At 41.8% G+C, this 24296-nt stretch overlaps 3 protein-coding genes across 6 annotated transcripts in view; 1 reads left to right on the top strand and 2 right to left on the bottom strand.

Moving 5' to 3' along the window:
* STARD9 (StAR related lipid transfer domain containing 9) overlaps positions 1-9117 on the bottom strand; it is a 113550-nt gene extending 104433 nt beyond the window's left edge. Inside the window, exon 1 of the mRNA XM_087746326.1 lies at positions 9010-9117. Within this exon, the coding sequence (XP_087602452.1) occupies positions 9010-9056 (47 nt within the window). The 5' untranslated portion in view covers positions 9057-9117. The remainder of the gene's footprint in view (positions 1-9009) is intronic.
* A 2745-nt stretch (positions 9118-11862) lies between these two features.
* On the bottom strand, positions 11863-16879 carry HAUS2 (HAUS augmin like complex subunit 2). 2 transcript variants are annotated; one of them, XM_087746322.1, is made up of 6 exons: positions 16557-16879; positions 15677-15769; positions 14265-14334; positions 13329-13461; positions 12550-12658; positions 11863-12458 (listed from the first exon to the last, which is right to left on the bottom strand). In XM_087746322.1, exons 1-6 carry the CDS (start codon positions 16845-16847, stop codon positions 12312-12314), a joined length of 843 nt encoding a protein of 280 aa, XP_087602448.1. In that variant the 5' UTR covers positions 16848-16879; the 3' UTR covers positions 11863-12311. The 2 variants fall into 2 exon arrangements, with proteins under 2 accessions (XP_087602448.1, XP_087602447.1); XM_087746321.1 differs by having other exon boundaries at positions 11863-12412; positions 16557-16875.
* LRRC57 (leucine rich repeat containing 57) lies at positions 16769-22828 on the top strand. 3 transcript variants are annotated; one of them, XM_087746325.1, is made up of 6 exons: positions 16769-16902; positions 17748-17926; positions 19161-19296; positions 20323-20591; positions 21074-21259; positions 21872-22828. In XM_087746325.1, the coding sequence occupies exons 2-6, from the start codon at positions 17843-17845 to the stop codon at positions 21911-21913; spliced, it is 717 nt and encodes a 238-aa protein (XP_087602451.1). In that variant the 5' UTR covers positions 16769-16902; positions 17748-17842; the 3' UTR covers positions 21914-22828. The 3 variants fall into 3 exon arrangements, with proteins under 3 accessions (XP_087602451.1, XP_087602450.1, XP_087602449.1); XM_087746324.1 differs by lacking the exon at positions 16769-16902 and adding an exon at positions 16919-16994; XM_087746323.1 differs by lacking the exon at positions 16769-16902 and adding an exon at positions 17128-17524.
* The last annotated feature ends 1468 nt before the right edge of the window (positions 22829-24296 follow it).

Genomic DNA, 24296 nt, shown 5'->3' with positions numbered 1-24296 from the left:
ATAATTTAAAAATCTATATTGAAGCCAAGTACACAGAGTTCACCAAGACAGCACGTTGCTATACTAGACATGCTGCTCAAGTTATCTTTCGAGGCTACTCCAAGCTGCACAGAGCTTTCACTGTCTCTGATAACGGCTAACACAATCTGATAGTCAAAAATCACCATTCCTACTGATCACCATCATCCCCATGTGGTTTCCCCCTATTCTTCTTTGCAAATATTATATAGCAACAAAAATAGTATTTGGCGCAGAGATCAACATGAGGCATTGTCAGTGCTCTTTTCAGCTACATGCCTGCTCAAACAGTTAAAGTCTTCTTAATCTTACCAAACTTTTGATATATATATTCATGAGCTAGGAGAGGAAGCACAGGATGGCCTCCTCCGGTCACAGTAAGCTCTGCAATCCTGCCGGTGGGAACGGCACGGTACAAGAAGAGTGTTCCTGTCTGTGCCATCTCTGAAGCCTTGTACTGCTAGAACAAGAGCGTCAGGCATCTTCCTTGAGCAATCCAAGTCAGAAATACTTCTGATGATCCATCAGTGCTGTGGAATAACGATGCTTTCTCTTTCACACAGAGGCATTGAGGGGAGGAGGGAAGAGGAAAGGAAAAAGTCTTTTCATGTGTCATTCCACCAGAATTTAAGGAAGCATGAAATAAGAAGGACTTAAAACAAAGCTGCAGTCCAGTCAGTCCAGTTTTATCCACCCTTGATTTCCCAACTGTTTACTGAGTAATGAGATAGATAGTATAATTAATGGATTTCTGCATCAAAGAAATTCTGTGCAAATGCCATGATTTCCACGCAAGCTAGAATTTGGATACAGTGGTCAGTTTCCATTCCACCAGGACAGAACTTCAATCTGTGATCGTAGTGACTGTGACACTGAGTGCTGCTATGCACTGTCTCATCTCTCCTGCTTAGGTACCTCTTTCATTGTATTAAAAGCAGCTACTACAGTAAACCCTTGAATTCTAAAAACAGAGGTGCAAAACTCCATTCTTTTGTTTAAAATCTATGCTACAGATAGGAAGATGTCAGGAAAATTTTAGGAGTGCACTGCTTTTTAAAGTTCACATAAAGCATTGGACTAAAGAAAAGGGAACTGGGGAAATCCTACCCAAAATTTGCATAAATTCTCTATGCACAGTGGTGGTGTCTCGCCATGTACTGCACAAATGTTCCACAAGACCAGCATCCAGCCTGTGCACCATTGCCCAGGGGAGATGCTCAGCGATCTCTATGCATGCAGTCACGTCACCTTACATTACTACAACTTCTCTCAGATAGAGTATGTGGTCTTAGAGAATGGAACTGCCCAGCACAGTCATGGCTCAGGTTATTTAATGACATCGTGCCCCATTTTTCTTTGCTGCATACAAAAAATCTGATCCTTGCTCCAAAACATTCTGACACTCAAAGTGTTCTTAGGACTTGGGAGGAAAACTGTTCTATGAAAATGCAAAATATTAGTTAGAAGGCTTCCAAAAGCTGGTTCTGCTGTTGTTGTTTTAGGATGTTGCTGTAGCTGCTTTTGCACAGGCAACAAGGGAAATGAAAGAAGATGAGACAGTCAGCTTCTTACTCTGGGAAGTAAACCGCCAGTAGCTAGTGCCTTGGGCTCCTGGCTTAAATGAGTACAGGCACAGTATTGTCACCTAAAATCAGCAGAAGCATCATCTTCTGTGGAATGGGCGGTAGCAGCCACTCAGGACATGCAGAGTCCTGCCCTTTTAAAGAGCTAGGAAGTCTGCCCTTTACCAAAGTTAGACAACTTGCTTCATGCAACTGCAAGAAGAATACATCTGGGAAAGGCTGCTGATGCAGTACCCTTATAAAACCACAGATGTGTCTTATGAAAACCACCTGCTAGCACCAAGTACAGATACTATAAGAAAAGAGCAGCCACCTCAATGATAGTTTACATGAAACTTTAAATAATAGACTAGGCAAAGCAAAATAACTAATTTGAGAGAGAGAGGAAAAGATGTCAAGATAACCTTAACAATAGGTTAGGTTACAAAACAGGATACACAAATGTTAAAATGCACTTGTTTGGGAGAGGGACCTCCTCTCTGTAAACATAAAATTAGAATCTCAGCTTTTCTTTTAAAAATACCAGCTCTTCTGTGGGAAAAAAGCTTGTAATCATGAGCAATGCATAACCAATGCAGTTTGAACACATTTTCAGACAGCAACTCTTGGGGGCCTGAGACAGCTCTTTCCCACCACAACGTACCAACCTCAAAACCCACGGCTTTTGGGACAGAGCTCAGCTACCACCACCTGAAGAAAGGGACTGTCATGTAACAGAGGGACACAGAGGAAAAACACTTACTCAGCTATCACAGTAGATAAAAGTAGATAAAAGCCTGCCATTTGTCTAGGTGCGAGAGGACGAGAGCACCAAGATAGCAAGGAACATACATACTAAAATATACGATTGAGAAGGCTAAGGAAGCAACGTCAGGGTAGCAGAAAGACACTTCGCTATACTGTGTTCAATGGCCTAAACCTTGAAATAGCATGAGAAGTATCTCACAGTCCTAAGCAAGCTAAAAGGTGTTTTCTACTCTTGCCTGTTACCTGTTTCTTCCTATATTTATACCTTTTCTTCTCACAGGTACATTCTGGTCCCTTTGAAATGAAAGACAATTCTGTCATTTTCTTCAAAGAAAGCAGTATTTTGTCTTGTATTTGAAAATTATGTCCATGTGGAACATATTGGTGAATATGTATGAAACAAAATTACACTACATCCATTTTCCAGAGAATTTTTGACTGCAGGGTATGTCTTGTGCTAATATAAAATATATACAGATTTCTAAGGAACTTATTTTGATTTACATCCAGTAAACTAGTTAATAGAGATTATGGCAATATTCCATTAACAGAGAGCTAATTTATCCGACACACACTTGGGTCACAGACAAAGTTTAAGCCAGCTCAAGAAAAGTACCAAAAAGAAGAAAAAAAATCCTACCATCTACCTTCAGAAATATAAAAGAAAACAAATGTTGTCTCCTTGCAAACACTGTTTTTTCAAGAAAGATAAATACAAACACTTTTTAAACACTATCCAAAAAGCACAGAAAAGCTAACTTAAGCAGAAGTTGAAGTAGTAAACAAAAATAACCTGTATAAGTACTAATGATGCCAGTATCTTGTGTCATTATATACTTGCATCAAATACATTTGATCTTGTGTCATTATACACTTGCATCAAATACATTTGAAGTAGTGTATCACAACAGTTTGAATAAAGTAGGGTCATGGGTTTTTTTGTTTGGTTTTTTAAATATAATTGGAAAAGCTTTTGAAATGTTAACCTAAACATCTATGGCTATCTTTCCTTAGAATACATTCCTCTTACCACTGGCATTATGAAGTTTTAAGACAGATACACAACAATCTGAACAGGGCTGGTTCAAAAAGCGCTTAAAAAGGGCAGCACTGAGCAACTAGTAAAAAATAAACATTTTAAAAAGAATATGCTTGAATAAGTAAAACAATCACATTTCCTTTGGTGGGGGTAAAAGGGAGAACAACAATAACCTCCAACCTCTGCTGTTGCTTTGATTTTATTTTGATATAGCATTTAACATCAGTTATGCATAAGATTCAAGCAATGTTTTCTACAAAAGTTGCTACAAGTTATCACTCTTCTCAGCAGCGGGCAATATTGCTCTACCTAAGTTCTTGTGGTTATACAGAAGCGTGTAAATTAGCTAATAGCACAGTCGATAAAACAGCAAAAAGCCTTGCTTACAGAGACTAATTAACGAAGCTGATCCTGCAGCAGATTAATGAAGGCATACCCAGCACAAACCAGCAGTTATTCACTTTGCATCATTTCCAGAATGATGTTTAAAGTCATTTTATTTTTCCATATAACTTTCCTTTTGAATAGAAATGAATTTTACACGTTTACATCACAACGCACCGATCAGCTGAGCGCCTCTCTCACCTGTTCACTGCAGCTTCGCTCAATGCGCTGCTCAGGCTCGCCTGGCACACCGAGCGCGTTTCTGGAAATTGTAAGAAACTTTCCCTGCTACGCGAGACAATTCCCTCCCAGCCTTGGGCTTGCTCACACCTGTCAACTGTGTTCTCAGGAGCTCAAACTTAACTCCTCCACCCCTATCCCACCCCCAAGCCTTATCGCCTGCTGCATCCCAGGAAGGTGATTAGAGGACTATGCCATACAGAGCAGCAGGAACGAGGAAAACTGCTGCTGCAGCTCAGACTCTGATAGTAAGCACCCGCACAGCTGGAAGTGCAGTTCAGCTTTGCCGCTTGGGGCTACCCTGACATTTCATCGATGCTATCATTTGCCAGTGTGTGTAGGACAAGCTCAGGAACTCCTGAGGGGATTGGGAAACAAACAGCTGGCCAGGAGGCTTCAAGTTACAGCTTGGAAACAATGCAAAGCAGAGAAAGGCAAAGGGCAGCTTTCAGGTTAATTAATCTGTTCAGCAACTCTTTCAGGTGACATGTCTGTGAGGTTCACAGAAGATGGGAGAGTTCATTTGTGAGTTATTAAAGAGACAACGAAAGACCCTTTCAAATAAGAGCTCCTTGCCAGTCTCTCCATTGCCAGGCCACAGAGACAGCTGAAACGTGGAGAAGGTATTTTCAACAGCAGAATATGTCTTCTGTTTTGCTGGGTCCTGCACAAGTAGCTCCCAAACTTCAGGGCCCAGCAAGGTACTTTAAACTCTCCAAAAGTGTCACAGGGCAACTTGCATGCCCTAGCATCAAGTTTTTAACTTAGCACCACTATAATTTTACAATTCAATTAAACAAACTTGCTGTGAATTATTTTACCCAGGCCTCAATGCACAATCCGTGAAGGAATGCAATGTCTTCTAGTCACTGGTGCATGCTGAAAAGGGAATCCTATAGTAATGCATGAGGCTTTTCATTGTGGTATAGAGCACTGTTTTTTAAAACCCTTCTTTCCCATCTTTAAGACTGCTTACATAGCAGTTCTCAAACTACACTGAGAGAAGGGAATACAAGTGTGCACAAGTGAACTGAGACCAGCTGGACGCAGAACAGAAGACGCAGAGGACATGGATCTCAGAGGAAAAGGTGTGAGGCAGCTGTGCTCCGTTCTGGTCCCCACGAGACTGTCCTGGACACATGGACCGCTCCCCTCCCAGAGGGCCTCCCACGCACAAACACAGCCCTCCCTTCCTCCTCTCGTGTAACACAGGGCCGAGGGCTGCCGTAAGAGCAATCAGCAGCCACAGCCAGGTACTGGAATTGTGATGGGATACCACAGGGACAAACATTTTTTTAAACTAGCAGCACATAAAAAACTAGCATTGGTTGCTGCTGGCCTACATAGATAGTCAAAGGGCATGTCTAACGCTGCAGATGTTACTGGAGCCTACAAATAACCCAACACAGCTTTAAGTGAGCTACCCAGGCACGAGGGTACTGAACTGCACTGAAATACTTGACGGGTAATGTACCCTCTTTCTCAGCCAGTCACACCGTTTCCAGGTCTGGAGGGTCAGATCTGGTATCACAGCACCACACTGCAGACCGTCGTGTTGGCGTACTCCACAGCAGAAATCAAGAAAGAAAAAGAAACAACATTCCTAGTTCACATAGTTACGTGCTAGCATTGAACGTGTTTCCATCAACAGCTTCTGACTGACAGCCAAAAATAACATCATGCTTTTCTTACAAAAGTTTAATATCTAATAGGCCAAGCATTAAGACGTCCAGAAGTAAACCATAAAGGGATTTCATCAGCTCTCAGCCCCTACTTAATGTCTGATTATTACCTATTGCTATAGTCAATTTATAGCGCCCGTTCAAGCTTCCCTATTTCATTCTGAGGGGGAAATGTATTTACACAGAACAAGTATCCATGTAACAACAAAGTAATAAATCTTTTTTAGTATGTAGAATAGTAAATGTATAATAAAGACTTTTTTAAAGCAATGTCACTCCAGGGAACACATTTGAGGGAATTTACTCCCAGGACAACATTTTGGTGATAAAAAAATCATTTAGTCTGTTACAGAATGACTGATGGCATTATGAAGAACATTGGCTCCAAGCTATTTAAAGTTTAGGCAAAGGAAAAACTTCTGCATTCTGTATGACTGTACTCACTTTATGACTATCGGGGATTATTTGCGCACAGGAGCTCTCTGTCAAAGAATGCATTGTGATGGGCGCCGTGCAGGCACAGAACAAAAAGACCACTCTTGCCTTATGCTAAATAACAAGTTGCAGATGTGATTAATATGGTTTATAAAAAATGGAAACTTTAAACAGAAAGGAGGATTTTATGAACTCCCATATTAACATCTGAACATTCTGTAAATTTTAAGATGCAAAACCAACGTTCATCTGCCATTGTAAATTAAATGAAAAGAAGCAATGAGCAAGTAAGTTTGTACGATAGTCTAGAAAAAAAAACAACTAATGCTCTAGTTCTAACCTTTGCCCACAGCTTTTCAACTTTTGGGACTCTTAAAAAAAAAAAAGTTTGATATTTTTGGCTGGAACTGCAATTGTACACATTGCAGTACTTCAACCCAGCCGAGTTGAAATTTTTCTGCAGGAAGTTTTTCTTTTTAAAGCACCTAAGAGACCCTAGGAGCTCTGGCAACGTGGGTACCTGCTAGAGGCAATCACGGTGTGTGTATGTATGCAGAGGGTGAGAGGCTTCTGTGACCACAGTATGGAAGTGGTATAAGAAGCTGGAAAAGAAAGAGCAGGCCCTTATCCCCACTGAGAGCTTTAGTCCTTTCAGTCTCTCTCAAGGTTACTTTAAGCCTTCACATCTTTGGTATTTGCCTCGAAGTCATTACATTTGGACAATTTTGGTCAAGGCTAGAAAGCAAGTTCTCATGTCAGAGCCTTCATAAAGAGTCTTTTATAAAATATAAAAATCCATCTTGAAACGCTTTTGCTGACCTCAGCTGTGGCAACACAGTACAAGGAATAAATGGCCTATTCCCTTTGGGGTTAAATACCACAAGACTGGTCTCTGCCTCCCCATCCCATCAGTTACACTGCCACAGGTTGAGTAGATGGAATTACTTAACAGTCTCTTCTCATGTTACCTCCCGGGTTTCCACTCTCACCTTCGTACAAACATTTCCATTTCAGCGCTAGATCGGTCTCTCCCACGTGCAGGAGGCTGTCCGCTTTCCTGATCCCACCCTCCTCTCCAAGATACACTCCCGACCAAACGCCTGGCCCATGCTGACTGTGTTGCAGGTTTTCCTGTTTATCACACCTTATCTGACAGAGTCATAGGCGCTGTTCAATGCTATAATGATATACAGACTGTTATGCCCTGCTTAACGCTACCCAGCAGGGAAGAAACATTAAGACAGACATGGTGCAACGTTCCTCACCAAGGAGGATCTGGTGAGAGGGAAGATTACACCCCTGCCAATTCAGTCTTTGGCCTCTCTTCCCCAACTGCTAAGAAACACTTATTTTAACTTATGTCTACAGGAGACAGTACTAAGTCCACTACATGATTGCAAACAGGCAGCAAATGCTATTGTGGAAGAAACAAATGTGTCATTGACTGCACAATGAAATACATCACCGAGTTGGACTTTTAAATACTTTCAATCTCCACTAAACTCCGCAAGACTGAACCAAAATGGTCCTATGGTCTGGATAACTTAATATCGTTCCCAAATTGTCATTTAATGTTAATACTTCGCAATTGTATGCTTATTTTAATTTCTAGAGAGCATAATGGCAATTTATTTAATTAATAGTAAATACTAAGAATGACTAACAATAAAAGAAAAGAAAAATCAAAGGATGGCTCCAGCACTAAAGCAACAAAAGGCTAAACCTAGCTTACTTCTGTGCCGCAACTCTTCTTACAATATGCCAGTATCTATTAAAATCTGTGCCATTGACAGCTGTGCAATAAATCAGAACAATATTAACCAGTCTGGTTTTTAATGGAATTATGGACAAAATATTTTTTAAATCAATTAGTTCTGAGTTAAAGGTAAAATATATTGCAAACCTGTAAATTACTTTCTACCTTTCCCTTTTTATATTTAAGAGTAGCAGGTTTGTTTTTTTAATTTTATTCAACAGCCTCTGGTATCTTGTCTTGCAAAACATCCATAGACAAATAAGAATTTAAAAGTGCAAAATATGCTACTGTGTGGCCGGCTAAACGACTAGGCTCCTTTTCAGGCTGGGCAACTCTTCAAGAATCATTTTCTCTCCTACATGAAGGAGATAAATTTATCACAGAAGTCAACGCAGTCAGAAGACAAGATGAGGGACTCATGCTAAAAAGAAAGGCAGCATCAAATCAAAGCCTGGCCCTCAGAGCTCAATCCACATTTCAAACCATTTCTGCCTCAAGTGCTAGAGCATTTCTCTGACAGGAGGAGTGAACTACCAGCCACTGAAATTCCGGCTGCTTGCTTTTTCTCTTTTTTCCCCTCCCCGAATTTCCAAAGTCTGCAAGGTTTTAATTACGTATTATAGCCGAACAACACCAGAGCGCTGTGCTACGGCATCTTCTTGTTTGGGGGAGTTGTCTTCAAGCTTTTGGGATTTCTATTGGAGCCGAGCAAGCCGGGGAGGGAGCCCCGCCGAGCGGCAATGGGAATATCCGGCTCTGCCTCCCGCTGGAAAAAACAGCAGCAACAAAAGGGGCAGGGAAGATTCCCTTACACGGGATGACAATTGTCCTATTTTGGGGAGCTCAGGAAGCGGGAAGTCAGCCCGACAGCTCCCGTGGGTGACTTTTCCAAGACAACTTTCCAGGCTCTTTAGTGACCCGGAGAGGAGCGTCCTACCCCTCCTCCTACCTTACCGTTAAGCTCCCCAGCGCCCGCTGTCCCTCCCTCAGCCCCAGCTAAGCCACCCCACAGCGGCGATCCCGTCCCCGGTGACAGGACCGGCGGCGTCCCGCCGCCCCCTCCCAGCCGCCCCGCCGCCGCGGCGACCGGGACCTCCCCGTGCCCCCCCGCGCGCCCCGCCGCACCTTTTGCTCAGAGGCCGGACCCGCACGGCCACCTTGACGTTGGCCATGGCTCGGCTCACGCCCGGCAGCCCCGGCCGCCCGCGCCCCGGCCCCGCATCCCGCCCCCGGCGCGGCGCCCCGGCGCCCGGGGAGGAGCGGAGCCTCCCGCCCCGCCCCGCCCCGCCCCGCCGCGGAGGGGAGGGAGGGGAGGCCGGGCCGGGCCCGGCCCAGGCAGCCCCCGCGGGGACGGAGAGGAGGGGGCTCGGGAAAACTCCCCCCCGAGCAGCCCCGCGGCAGCCTCCCCGGCGCCCAAACCGGGTCTTTCCGCCCGGGAAAGCGGGAGCTCCAGGCCGAGAGACGGCGGCTTCACGCTTAACGTGGCCAGGGAGACCCCGGCTCCCACGGCAGCGCCACCCCGTTCTCATCTGCAGCAGCAAAACAGCCCGGGTTTTACTTCAGAGTTTAATGCCGACAGTCCGATTAGATGGGTGCTGCCATGAAGATACTCCCTAGCGACTACCCCAGCGAAACCAACTGGCTTCAGGAGTAAAAAGCCGTCCGTCTGATCCCACGTACGCTTGATCACATTGCTTTTCCTAGTAACGTGCAGGCAATCGGAAAACCAGCACTGTTTGAAGTGCAAAGCACTCCACATTCCATTAATTTGACAGGAATTTAAGGAAGGTAAGTATCCCTTCCTTACCAGTGCTAAAGGAAAGCGCTCCACTGTTTTCAATCCCTTTGAAAACCTCCAGTCTTTATGTGGGTTGTATTTATTGTGTACGATAACATCTCGAAACTTCCAAAGAACTATAATCGAAATCAACGTCACAGTGTTGCATCGATAAAGGTTTTGCACTTAGAGTGACATAAAAACCACCAAAAGTTTAAAAAAAATTGCTTTTAGAATATTGTCCCTGTCAGCTACCGACATTACTGTAAAGATGCGAGAGCAAGCAGCACTGGCTGCATGCGTAAACAAGATGCCAGGCTCAATAGACAATTCCTGTTTGGGTTTTTTTTGCCAATGTCGTTTACTAATTTTTAACTGGACTTTTCCTGGTTTTGCATTTCAAAATATGAGAAACCGAGCTACATCTGGATATCATATGGGAGTGTTTTACAGTTCATTTAAACAACTTCTGTTTAAATTGCCTTTTAACTGTACTATTTGTTTGTACTTTAAGTATAGTTCTCCTCATGAGACAATTTGCCTTAAACTCCAGAAACCTTAAATATAAAGGAAGAAGATACCACAATACAGAAACCTTCCAGAGCGAAGTACAGGATGGATCCTCTGGACCCAACACTTTTCCCAATTCATGACCTACTACAGAGATGCTAAAATGAATACCTACAAGCTGTGAATCACTGATCACTTCAATAGATTTATTCCTTTAATCATACCAAAGAATGAATTGGTATGTCAATGACAAATGGTATTAACTAAACTCTACCATCTCCACAGTCAACTCTCCAGTAGTGGACACAGTAAAAGAAGAAAATATACTCGACTCTTTGGGATATGGCAAAAACACATATTTGTCTTCATTTCAAGGAATTATAACGAACAAACTAACTAGAAATGTTTTCATCCTATTTCTGGAAGCATTAAATTACAACAGCTTTCATTTGCCTGACCTAAATCATCACCGTAAGAAAATGAGAGAGAGGCTAAGCCTGTGACAGATGCACAGGATGCTGATTCCAGAAGTCTGGATTCTGTTTCTTCCCGTTTCACAGACTGTGCAAAACATTTTCAGTAAAAACACCAGCTCTTCGTCTGCAATTGTGTGACGACCTTCGTTTCCACACCTGAAGTGCCAGTGATGTGGGACTTTGGACCCAAATCCTGCAATGACCTATAGCAAGTGTTCACACAAAGATCCCATTCCAGTTTATGGGACTCAAATGCCAGTTTATATTCTCAGATCCAACCTTTTGACATTCTGCTTGACTCAATCCAAATTGTTTCTATCCTCTTAACTTTTCTCAACAGCAGCAGAGAAGAACATCAGCTACACTCACACAGTATACTAGAGAATTGTTAAGCTATACTCCTTGACATCACACCCAGCAGAATGATGTAGCCTACAAAGATTAAAATGGGATTCCCGGAAAATGTAAAACATAGAGTAGACCAACTACAAGTAAGTCAGACCAGAGTGTGCTCAACAAAGAACCACAGATTTCTTTCTTAATTCTACTTTTAAGTTTTCATGCAATAGTCAGATAAACTACAGTGAAATTTGTGTGGTACTGAGCCACCTAGTGGTTACTTTCAAAAAATAAAGGACTTATTTCCAGAAACAGAAATCAACAGGTTGGATGTATGAAGAATTCAGTAACATAAATGATCCAACGGTAGAAAGGAATACACCTGCACCACTTCCAGTTCACTCTGTATCCTGAATACAGAACGGGACACCCTCCAAAGACAACCAACTGTCCTGGTTTTAGATGTCCTGCCAGTGACATTTTATCAACAAGTCTTTTCATGACATAAAAGTCACTAAGGTTGCAAACTGGAACAATCAATGCTTTTGCTCAATTGTCAGTCATACTCATGGAACAAGAGTTTCATTCTAAGGGGGGCACTGAAGACAGGGCAAGCAACAGAAAAAAGAGAGACTGAAGAACGTGTTTTTCACTATCATAGAAATGTGGTTTGCAAATAAGTAGACCTGCCATATATCCCCGAGTCCATTTCTTGCTTTCCCACACAACTACATCATAGCCATAATAAACTGTAACTTAAAACTAGTTTAATTTCTTGGTTGGGACTCCTATAGGAGCATAAGCTGGGACCCAAGACTTTGCACTGTTCTTTTAATTATAGGACTTCACAACAAAATAAAACCCAAGAAACCGAGCTCTTGAAATCTAGTGCTTTTATTGAAGTTTTATAGTGACACACAAAACAATTTTTTATCAAAATTCTTATAAAAATTAATACAGACACTCTAGCAAGTGCATAAGAAATATCAAAACAAATTTGCATTGACAATACAGGCTCCAAGGGAATCCTGTCCAACTATTTCAAAAAGGAACTCCTTAACAGTCTTCTCAGTAGTCTGTCTTCCTATGAGCTACAGCTCATTGTCCTTGTTGGGTTTTTTTTTTTTAAATAGTTGGAGAACTGTTACATAAGAACAGAAATATAACTACCTACAAAGTCCCGGTTGGATTAAAGCACAACTATGTTGTAATGTTCACCTGAGAGGGTAAAAAGGTAGTTCTTTGAATAACCATCCTGTTTGAGGAAAATTATTTGTTAGGTTAAAGATAAACCAAAGTCCAATTCAGCAGTATTGCAGATGCTGTCAGAATACACTTCTTTTTGCAGTTCTCTCCATTTCAATATTTGTTCTGCCAGCTCCTCTAAGTCCATCACGAGCAACTCTGTTTTTGTCAAAGCAGTGTCCTGAAGCAGAAAAGAGTTGGATTTCATCTCTATACATCCTGTCAATCTAGCAGGACACAAAAATAACCTAAACAACCGAACAACATTGAATTCTTAATGCTGAAGGAGACAGAAGGCTCAGTTCTTTTGCTACTCACCATATCCTTCATGATGTTCGGTATCTGAGGGATGCTTCTTACAGTCTGCAAATGGCTTTCAAGCTTCTCAATGAAAGTCACAGCCTCAGCCAACAACTCTACTACATACCTGCAACCAAGAATGAGCCCCCTACTCAAAAGTTGTGCAAAACAATGAGGATTTCATACTTGCAAGCTCTTATTTCTTTCCCCTGTGGGTCTTCTTAGTCCTCTTCTCCAGTTCTATGCAAGTTCCTAACCATCTAATTAATTTCTCTGCAATTACACTTCTTTTATGACTTTCTGCAACAAGTAGGGCAGGAATTGCAGAAGTGAATACGCGCTTCTTCAGTAACTGGACTAAATTTTTAGACCATCAGAAGAAGGACTATATTTTTAAAACATGTACTATGCGTGTCTGTGAATCATTCACACACTTACTCTGAGCAAGTCACAGTGGAAGGAAGACACCAAATGCTAAAGTAACAATTCCTACCTATGGAGAAGCATAATAAATCAAGCATTTAACACGTCTGTTTAAAACAATACATCACAAATTGCTGTGTAATCCTCAGAAGACAAGACCAATAACCTAAGCAAATATTCATTAAAATACGTATCACTACCTTTCTATGAATTTAGCAATGAGTTAACTACTAGCTTTTAACTGAGGTTCTGCTGCCACTTTTTATTCCTGTTCTTCTCAATGGAAAAGTGAATGAAAGCACGAGATTTTTACTGCCTGTTAGTTCAAATTAATTTGGACTCATGCAGACAACAATTATTTTCTATATGCCTACTTGTGGAAAGTAGCCTCAATAGGCAGACTCTCTTGACATCTGGGCTTTATCAACCTCTTCCTAAGAGCCCTCTTCTGTTTCAGTATGGCTTCCAAGTGTCCGTTCATGTCTTGCAAAATCTCACATTTTTTGCCTACAAAATAAAATTGCAAAGTTGAAACTATTGTCCTGGTAAAACAAGGGCAAAATTTCTTCTGGAGAAAGACAGAAAGAAAAAGTCTGATCTATTGCACTGGACAGTTTACACTCAAGAAAGATAACATTAATCAGAATGACTTTTACTGGAGCGTATAGGACAATATCAGCATGCAGCTCAAAGTCATAATACCTACTTTTCAGAGATATAGCTTTGTTAGTTGTTTTACATTATGTATAGTTTCAAGTAAACAGTCTTTGAGATGAAACCAACTTCTTAAACTATACTATAGCATTGAAGTATTACAATATACTTCACTAGCCTAACGCAGTAGTAGCAAGCTAGAATGTGTTTAAGCATCCATCAAATCGTAGCGGGGAAAGTGCAAAATAATAAAGAAATTAATACATACTCCCAAAATACTAAAACGAAAATCCAAGTAATTTTAGGGGCATACAGATGCAGCAATTACTGGAAAAGCAGAAGAGTAGCACACAGGCCAAGGGAAGCAAATCGGGTTACTGATGATGCTCCACGGACCCTGGGGAGCTGACCACACACACGTGCGCACACGCACACACCCCTTTTTTGGAGAATGAGTTATGCACAGAGCTTCTACAGAGACAGCAGAGGGTGCAAGTTCAAATAAGGGGCTAATAAAACACCTGCCACCTCTAACAAGCTATCCAGTGGAGAAAGCTGCAAAAAATTCTAGAGGCATCATGTACTCAGATGAAACATTAATGTGCTGATGAAGTCATTTAACACTCCTGGTTTTTCTAAGGTACAACTGCACTTACCTAAGTAGAAAGGGTGAGCAATGTCTGCTGTCTCCTTCTCCAACTGCAAAATTTCAGTTTTCAGGTTTTTCTACAACAATAAAAATGTGTTTTCATTTGATGTTGTTAACACATTTATCCAGATATTGTTCACTCTCTTGGGGTGGGAGAAGAAGCAGAAAGGGAGACAGCAGGAGCATGGGGGAGGGCACGTGTGTGAAAGAGAATGAGCATTTGCACGAGAGCATGTTACCATGCTCTCTGGAGTGTCTCCACTACTAGGTGGGGCTTTTTTGGTCAATAGGAAAAGACTGTTTTAAAAAAAAAAAAAACAAACAATTTGATAATTTATTGGGAATTTGTGCTGGAAAAGACAGATCCTGCAATTCTTTCCTGAAACACAGAAACTTAGATCTCCTACAAAGCAGTTTCATAGTCTATATTCTACTAAAGAACCTCTCACAGCCCCAAGTTTCCTCCTTCTGGCAAAGACTGTTTTGTGTTCTGTTGGGTTTTTTTAAGCTTTTTTAAACTCCTAGCTTTAATTCTTTCCAATGATAACACAGCACAAGAGCAGCAGATACATTCCCGTGGCTGAAAGTTGTGGTCATTTTGGTTAGACAAGAGAAGACTGAGGAAGTATAGAAGAGGAAGACGTATCAGTCTCTCAGGACACACAGAGAACTGTTGCGTTGCTTTTCTTGATCACTGAGGAGAGGACAAAAATAAACCTGCTTCACTCATAGCATATTGAACATTTGTCAGAGTACTTTGTATGTGAAACCTTCCAGCAAAGGAGGCTAAGTAGCCACCTTACTGGGAGCTGGAAACTGTTCGCTCCTTCTGCCCATCAGTACAGGATGATGCCAGCTGTTTAACTCATTCTCCAAAAAAGTAAATGCTGAATTTGTCACACTGCTTTGCAGTAAGGCTTTGTAGCTGCTGGAGCCCACATTGTGTAACTTAATAAACACAGGTTTTGTACCAGTCAGCAAATGCTCAGAAAACATCATTATAAAATACAAGCCAACAGCCAATTCAGGCAGTAGGAAGTGACTGAGGTTACCTCTTGCTAACCAACAAAATGGTCTAGTTGCGTATAAAGAAACACATTTTTGTGAATTGAAGTCAACTACAAATTCTTATTTGTTCTTCAGTTTCTTCACAAAACTTCAGGTCACACTTCAGTCAAAGATGCAGGCTGCTACATCTTTCCAGTTATACTGAAACCTTTTGTTTCATAATTTTGTTTTTTTCTTCATGACAACTCAGTCCACTAGGGAAAAATTGCCAACTGTTAAACAGCCGAACTGTTAAAAAAAACCCCAAACATGAAACAATAGCACATGGCAGTCCGATACTTCATCAGGTGCCATGTATTATCTCTAAGTATTGAAGTGTTGAGTGTACACTGACAACAGTAAAGGCTGTACCTCGTTAATTTCAGCTTGAATGTTTGCCATTTTTTCCATCTCTGAGAATTTCACAAAGCATGGGGCTTTTATACAGGTTAGATCCAACGTCTCCTGTGAAAGGAAAACAATAGGAAAAAATGCAGTCAGTATCTACAGGTTAAATCCAATGTCTCCTGTGAAAGGAAAACAATGGGAAAAAATGCAGTCAGTAGCAAGAACATATCAGGCGAATTCTCAAGATTGGCTTTTAATAGTCTAAAGTTACTGTTAATCTCTTGCACTATGCAATACAGTAAATTTAATCTGAACAACTCATAAAATACATGCACTATTTGGGGAAAACGCACACGAGTGAAAATAAAATTTCATAAAAGGCAGCATGAGGGCACTCTCAACGACAGCGGCTTGCATGCTGCTGGAACGCACTAGAGGGCATCAAAAAAACCTCACGTCTGTGCTCCACAAAAATACACACCAGAAGGTACGGTTATTGCTCGTAAGGGAAGCTACCATCAGCCAAAAACATAACAGAACCCACAATAAAAGGAAAAACTTCTCTGCCTTTCAAATTAACAAGCAATTACGCAAACAATAACCCGGCTGAGCACTTTCATCTTATTTCAAGGCGCGCGGCCAGCACGGCAGCGGGTAAGGCACTGAAGCACAGGCCTGTCAAGCGGAAGGCTGAGCGTGAGGCGCCGCACCCGCGGCCCGGGCACACCTACACCTACTTGAAGGACGGGCAGAGAGGGAAGAGGAGAGCTGCGGCACGGCACCCGAGCCACGGCTCCTCCAGCCCTTTACCACAGCTACTTTCTGTTACGCCACGACTTTCCCCGCTGCCGCCCGCTCGCACGGCCGCTCTAGCGCGGCCCCCTGCAGGCCCCCGGCCCGTTACCTGGCTGACGACGCCCGCCGCCAGGCACCGCGCCAGCAGGGCGGCCGCCGCCGTGGGCTGCCCCGCCTCCCAACGGCCGCGGGCGGCCGCCGCGCCGCTCCGCTCCTCACCGCCCTCCGCGCCTGGCCGCCGGCTCAGCTCCGGCGTCATGAGCGCAGGGCTGGCCCCCGCGCTGGGCACGGGTCTGGCGTCCGCCGGCGCTGCGGCAGCGGGGCGGGGACGCTCGGCCGCGCTGGGCGGCCCGGAAGGCCAGGCTGACGGCTGCATCCCTGCCCGGTGGGCGGCCGCCATGTTGGGCGTGACAGGGAAGGGGAGGGGCGAGCCGCGTCCGGTTCCGGGGGAGCCGGTAAGTGCTTTTGCAGCGTCCGTTCTCGAAGGGCGGGGGAGGGTGCGGGGGGCTCTGCCGCCGCGGAGCCTCGGCGTGTGGCGCCTGTACAGGTGGGCCGGGGCGGGCCGGGCCGGGCACGGCTGCCCCCGCCGGAGCTCCCTGCGGTGGCGGGGCCAGGGCGAGGGCCGAGCGGCCCCGGTGGGGCCGGGGCAGCCGGGGCGGGGGTGAGGCGGAGGGACCGGGGCCTGCAGCGGGTCATTGCGGGCTTTGCCCCGTGCCGAGGCTCCTGCTGACCCGCTCCTGGCCGTCGCGGCAGGGAGTGCTGCTTCCCTTGGGCTCCTCGTCCCGGCTGTTTACGTGCTGGGTTAGGCTGGATACAGACCGGACGCTAATCCTTCGGCCTGTAACCTGCCGTGGGGATTAAACCCTGCTGGAGTTACGGGGATGGATGTCCTGTGTCTGCGGCTAGAGTCACAAGAAAGGAGTCAAGTCTCTGAATGAAAAAAATGTTTCCAAAAAAGCAGAAAGAACTCTGGTGTTGAACGCAGGCCAGTGCTGGTAGATGCCACTTAAATCACGGCCAGTCACCGTGGAGGATCTCCTTACGCTAATGGGCCCTGAAAGAGGCGAAATGTGGAAAGTATGCAATTTTTCCACTTAGTTTTAACTACATTTGTTGCATCATTTCAATGTCGAAACTGCTATAATGAAGGCACCTTAAGCTAGGTCAGGTGCCTTTAACTTCTAGGTTTTAGTTATGAGGGAGATGAAAATGCAGCCGTGAAATGGTTCAGTATGTTGAGACGTTGGTAGTGTTGAAGGCAGTACACATAAAACTACTTTTTAAATTTGCTTTATCACAGAGACTTTGGATTGCAGTTCTCCAGTGCAGAATAACTGAGAGAAACTCGCAGAGACTATCACTCGAACTCTGTATGCTTGACAAACAGCTGCTAGGATGGGAAATAGTGCGTTAAAAGCTCACCTGGAGACAGCACAGAAAACTGGTGTGTTTCAGCTAACGGGAAAAGGACTTACAGAGGTAATGTAACTGTAGTGAAAACGTGGCTGTTTGTGTGTATGACTGACAATTTTGGAAAGAAATTCCCACCTCATTATCATAATGCGCTGTGTACATGTATTTCTCATAAATAGTGATAGATAATAATTTTCAAGATTTTTTTTTTTTCCTTTTTGCAGAGCAGATTTTTGTTACTTGCACTGTCTTCTGATTGAGGATTTGTCTGTCAGGACACTTGCATGCTTCTGATCTTATGCTTTTTAGTGCATGTATGTTCAAGAAGTACTAGTTATGATGTCATTGTGCTTTTTAAAGAAGGGCTGTAAACTTGGGGGGAAAAAGGAAATTTTATAACTGTATTGTTCCCTAGAAAGATACTCCCCAATTTGTCACATTTAGATACTTATGCTGTATTTAATTTTAGTCATAAGGATAGTCTGTACAGGCTGTTTACTGGGCTGGAAGCATCTTGGAAGTTTATTATATCGGAAATTGTCTTGACTTTGGCTCAGCTGCAGAAAAACACAGAATGTCTTGGAACCATAAGTCTAGTAACAATTCATAGGATAGCCAAGATAACTATATTGCAGTAATTTTCCATGACTTCTCTAAAGTATCTTCTTCCACTGTCCTACCTACCTTCTCTCTTCCTTTTTCCTCTGCCAAACCAAAGGAGAAACAAAACCACTGGTCTATTGACCAGGACTCACTGATGGTGATTTGTCAGGTTTTTCTTTTTTTCGGCTCAGTGCCAAGTGCAGATTAAAGTGGTACAGGATGTAAATAAGAATAAGGAAAATTGTTTACATAATTATTTAAAAAGGAAAGCAAGAGAAAAATTTCCCAATCCTACTCTGCTAAAATATAGAGTTGTTAACTATCTGTAGAATACTTTTAAATGACAGGCATGTTTAAGAGAAACACATGAGAGGACTAAAACATAAACAAGCTTGTGTCACGGTGTACTTCCTTCTCCCTTTTTAATTTGAATTCTTTGGCTTAAAAACTACTCTTCCTAGATGTTAGACTGTCTCCTTTACATCCCTTTTCTTTTCCTCACGTGAAAAAATATTTTTAAAACTACGTATTAAGCAGATTTGCCAACTTAGTTGCACACTGTGGTGATTGGACATTGTGACACATATGACAGCATGTAATAGGGATACAAATTTCAATTAAAAATTTCAGCTGTGTAACTTGAACATTTGAAGTTGTATCAACTATTTAAATGCCGTATTTCTGTTCTCCCCCATAGTTTCCTGAAGATCTACAGAAGCTAACAAGCAACTTAAGGACAATAGACTTGTCAAACAACAAAATAGAGCTCTTGCCACCACTCATCGGAAAATTTTCCTTTTTGAAGAGCCTTGTTCTAAACAACAACAAACTGAGTATGCCTGCTAATTAATGTCGCCACAGATTTTTAAAATAATAACTTGACTTCTCTGATCAGAAACTAAATTTAATGATTTAACTCTCATGGGATGTAAATGGGGAGTTTAGTCACCTAAACTGAAATTGTTGGAATTCATGTACAGGGAAAAAAAAACAAACCAAAACTAGTTGCCAACTTAGTTGTGTTACCAGTTTTATGATGACATGTAAGTACTTAAAACCATAAAACATTTCTGTGCTGTGACTTGTCTGATCTGAAGGTTTAACAGTGTCAGATGGTTTAGTACTTGCATAGAGAACAGGTAATGAAGATGATCTGTAGAAAATGTTGCTGGCCATTCAATGGTTGTTACAGTTTCTGTTGGACAAACGTCCAGCTTTATGGAAAAATTAGGATGAGGTGAAGAAACTAACTTTTTTATGCATTAATTGTGTATGATCTGCCTTTTTGAAAAACATGTAATTTACAAACCTCTTTGACTCTGTAGTGGAACTCAAGGAGTGCTACAGGTTATACACATGTGTAGGTAGAATGAGGGATGAATGAATGCCAGCAGAGCTTCCCTGGTGAGGCTTATATGCTGGTATGATACGATATGAATTATCTGAGAACTTAGGTTTGAGTGAGTTGGGTAATACCTTTAAAGGGCTGCAGCAGACCTGAAGCTGTGAATTGTGTGGTACTTCAAATGTCATCGAATACATTGGCAAAGTGGTTAGTAAAGAGTATAACCGATAGTCTAAAATCCTCTGAGTAGTGTTTTCAGCCTGTGAAAAAGGCAAGGTCTGCCTTATCTGCAGATTATTTTTAAGATATTTATGGAAGATGGTTAAAAAGCGTGTGTTGTCAGTGGGCTTAAGTTTCTGTGCAGGATCTGTGCCTTCATTGGAAAATGGGGAGGAATCCTGTGAAAAATTACTGTAATATAGCACCACTTCCCATGCAGAAGCTTACTTGAATTACATGGATATGAATGTTTACTGCTTTTTGGTCATCTCTGTGTTCTGTCATTTATTTCTAGCTGCTTTACCTGAGGAGCTGTGTAAACTGAAAAAACTGGAAACACTACACTTGAATGGCAATCACTTGAGGCAGCTACCGGCTGCATTTGGACAACTTTCGGCTCTCAAAACCCTGAGCCTTTCTGGAAACCAGCTTCGGACTGTGCCTACGCAACTCTGCGGTCTTCGCCACTTGGATGTGGTAGATCTTTCCAAAAACCAGATCCAAAACGTACCTGACACTGTGGGAGAACTGCAGGCTATTGAGCTCAATTTGAATCAGAATCAGGTCTGGTAACTGAGATATTATGGGCATGTAGATTTAGGACATGGTATATCTTGGACTTAGTACATCCACAGAACATAAGCTGAGACTATCAGAACTCTATAGGTAAAAGACGTCTCCTGGACACAACAGAAATGAGGGATCATAACTAGAATTTGTGTACCGATACGTCCAACTGCCTGATTTGACTAACTAACAAATCCTGAATTTAATCATACAAAAAATTATTTGAACAGTTCTTGAGTAGGAATCTGATACACAGATGTGTAGGTTGCCTGTCATCATGGAAGAAAAAAGAGTGACTTGGATTCTTTTGACCATTATTATTGTTGCTTACGCGTTGTTGTTAAGTAGTTACTGTTAACGTAGTTTATATTTACAACATGATAATTGTTTCACGTTAGTCTGAAACACAAATCACTTTAAGTAATCATGGATCACTAACATTTTAATCCCATTTCTCTTTGTTCTTCTATTTCTACCAGATTTCCCAGATCTCAGTGCAGATCTCCCACTGTCCACGCCTCAAAGTCTTGCGTTTAGAAGAAAACTGTCTAGAACTCAGCATGCTTCCTCAAAGTATTCTCAGTGATTCCCAGATCTCACTGCTTGCAGTAGAAGGTAACCTCTTCGAAATCAAGAAACTCAGAGAACTGGAAGGTTATGACAAGGTTTGTGTCTTTCTTTTTTTTTTTTTTGGTCTTTTTTTTAATGAAGTTTCTGGTGAAGTCCTTACCCAGTACCTCCTCACAATACTAAGCTTTTATGCTCATGAATAAAAGCACAGTCTACTGGTATTGTCACTGGTACTAGATTCGTAACTAACCTCTGAAAAGAATTTCAAGAGTTCTTTAAAGATTAACTTTCTCATAGGATTCAGGGTTAGTGTTCTTTCATCAGCATCTTTTGAAGGGTAGCTAATGATGACAGATGGGTGAAGGAGTAAGTCTTCACTTTCATGGGACAAAAAATAATGGGTGCTTCCTACTATGCAGCATTCTTAACCGTTGAATGTTAGTTCATCCTTAACACTTGAGATCTGACTGTTCACAGCACTGTGAGGACTTCCTTTCTAGAATATTAATCTGAATTACAGCAAATCGCAGAAAGTTTTTTGTTTGTTTGCTTGTTTTTTAAATTAAAGTTCTAATGGTCGTGTCTGGGAAATGCAGGTATGCTTTAGATGCAGAGTGCTTTTGAGTCTGAGAGCAGAAGCTTAGCTGCTTTCAGTAATGAATCTTGTATTAATTTCTGAATCTTAGATTTTTTTGTTTTCTTTGTAGTACATGGAACGATTTACAGCTACAAAGAAGAAGTTTGCGTGATCGTTATTCTGACCCTGTATATTCCCAGTAAGAAGAGTTAGTGACTGAAGCACCTGCTTCGCTGACTTAAACCAAGACTGATGAAGGAGATGATCAGAGAGTACTCCTCCTCTAGTAGTCTCATGGTCTATTAAGGCCACATTGAATAAACTTGAACTAGAGAACATGGGTATTGAACTGATGAACCTTCCCAGGGGCCAGTTTTGATTTTTGTGCCACTAGAGCTTTTAACACAATACAGGTTCTCCTTTGTCAGGGCTTGTTCTTTAACAGAGAAAGGGAATGAGCGTTTCAAAGTTGCCAGTTCCCTTTTGGCAGGAAGCTGGCTGTTGATTTGTATGAGGATTATTTCTCCTGGAAACATTTTTCCATGATAGCACATGGAAATTCTACCACCAAAGCAGATCTGAAACATTGTATGTCATGCAGTAAGCACTAATCTACAGAGAAGAACTTTTACAGATGAGGTTTTAGTTTATAACCTGTATAAGTTGTTTTTTTTTTTTTTTATGAAGCACAAATACTTGTGGCTAAGTGTTTTATTAACCACTTCCAGTAAACAAATCATGGTTTGAGCATCCTTCATTCATATTTTACTGTACAGGCTTTCTTTTCCCATAAGCAAGAATTGCACTACAGTCCACTTCTGCTTGAGCTGTATCAAATAAAAATGAGGTTCACCTTCAATGTATTCAGTAAAAACGTGTATTGCTGGAAAATATTATATTCTTGCACTGACTCCTTGTGTACAGAGCAATGCTGAAAGTTTTAGTTATCAGCCTACTGCTGCTGCCTTATTACCAGAAGCACCTAGAAAGAGGTAAAAATGTATGCAATTATGTAACTTATACTGAAAAGGAAAATGTACTTGTTTATTTTAGTAAATAATTAAAAAAAAAAATCAGTTCAAGTTTATTTGGTGTAACTGCTACTGTTACCTCTTGTTAAAGCGACACTAAGCTATCACTGAAAGCTGTCACTTAGGTACTTGGTTCCAGCAGTTGTTGGTAACAGCTATACTTCAACTGCTTTGAGAATGCAGAGGATTTGAATATTTCAACACTTTGGTAGCAATTCAGTTAATATGTATTGCATGCTCAAACAGTGAAGTAGGAGCTGTACTAAGTACACTTCTTGGCAAGATATGCATGGAAGCATCTGTTCCTCATGAGACTACAGTTAACCATACATTAACTAGTTTTATACTTCAGCTTTCCTACATGAGACAAGAAAGGCATTTAGACAGCAAACTCATTAAAGTTGCTGGTGTAATCATCAAGTGTATTCCATGTCTTATGCCATCTGCAACTAGGAAAAATGAAGTGACCTCTGTGCCAGTCTTTTTACTCAACATAATAACTATAATTAAGATTAGCAATAAGCAGTTCTTTTCCAAGATGCTCAGAAGAGGTATCTAGTTCCCCGACCCTGTTGATGTCTTATTTCAATTCTTACATAGCAATACCCACTCTAAGAGTGTTTTAGGGAACATCAGCTCCTTATTCAAAGGATGGATGAGATCCATCATTAAACAGGGAACCAGTTTTACTTAAAAACCCCCATTCCAGGTGTTACTTTATGGAAAAACTATTTTCCTGTAAGAAGTAGCTGACAGCAGACAATGTTTACCAGGGTACTTTGTTTTGCAAGACATAACTAGGGGAGTGCTTTAAGAACACAACCTGTACGTTACCATAATGCAAGGCCCTGTATAGTCAGAAATCTATTCAGCTTCATACTAATGCACTCCACAGATTGACATGTAAAAATTCAGCAGTGAGTAGCTTAAAGCCCCAGGCTTGTTTTAAGTTCAGCTTCTTCCATTTAATACTTAAATCCGATTTGAAGTGTTAGCTTTTTTTCCTAGAGATGTGACATACAAGAGACACCCACCGAACAAAACCCCTCAGTTAGCAGATTCTCCCTTTGCATGAGAAAGGAGCAACTCAACTCTGGCAGCTACAAAAGAGTGGTCTATCATCAGTACGTACACACTTGGCAATGTTGTGCTGTGGTTGGTTGGTTTGTTTGGGTTTTTTTGTGTTTGTTTGTTTAACTGGAAATATTCTGTGCTCAGACATGTTGTTTCATGTTAACATTTGTTTATCAGGACTCTTCTGTCTGTTCAACAAAGAAGAGAGAGTAGATTAGAACATTTAAAAATTATGAAGTTAGCATTGCTATTAAAAAAATTCTTACTGCTGTTGGAAGTATTTGAGATAGTAAGTCAACATTTCTGTTGTTTATCTATACATTTATAAACCTTTCACTTACTCCATTAGGCTCCGTTGCTACCTTAGAGTTACGACAAAAATTTTGTCAAGCAAGAGGGAGAAAACACCATGCAAAATACTGAATGGTGCTGAGTTAGTCCTGGACAAGC

This window comes from Nipponia nippon, unplaced genomic scaffold, assembly GCF_047370975.1.
Source record: "Nipponia nippon isolate SJK-2023a ecotype South Korea unplaced genomic scaffold, ASM4737097v1 scaffold_10, whole genome shotgun sequence".
NCBI classification, from domain to species: Eukaryota; Metazoa; Chordata; class Aves; order Pelecaniformes; family Threskiornithidae; genus Nipponia; species Nipponia nippon.
Note: the sequence above shows the minus strand (reverse complement) of the source record. Positions and strands in the feature narration are given on the sequence as shown.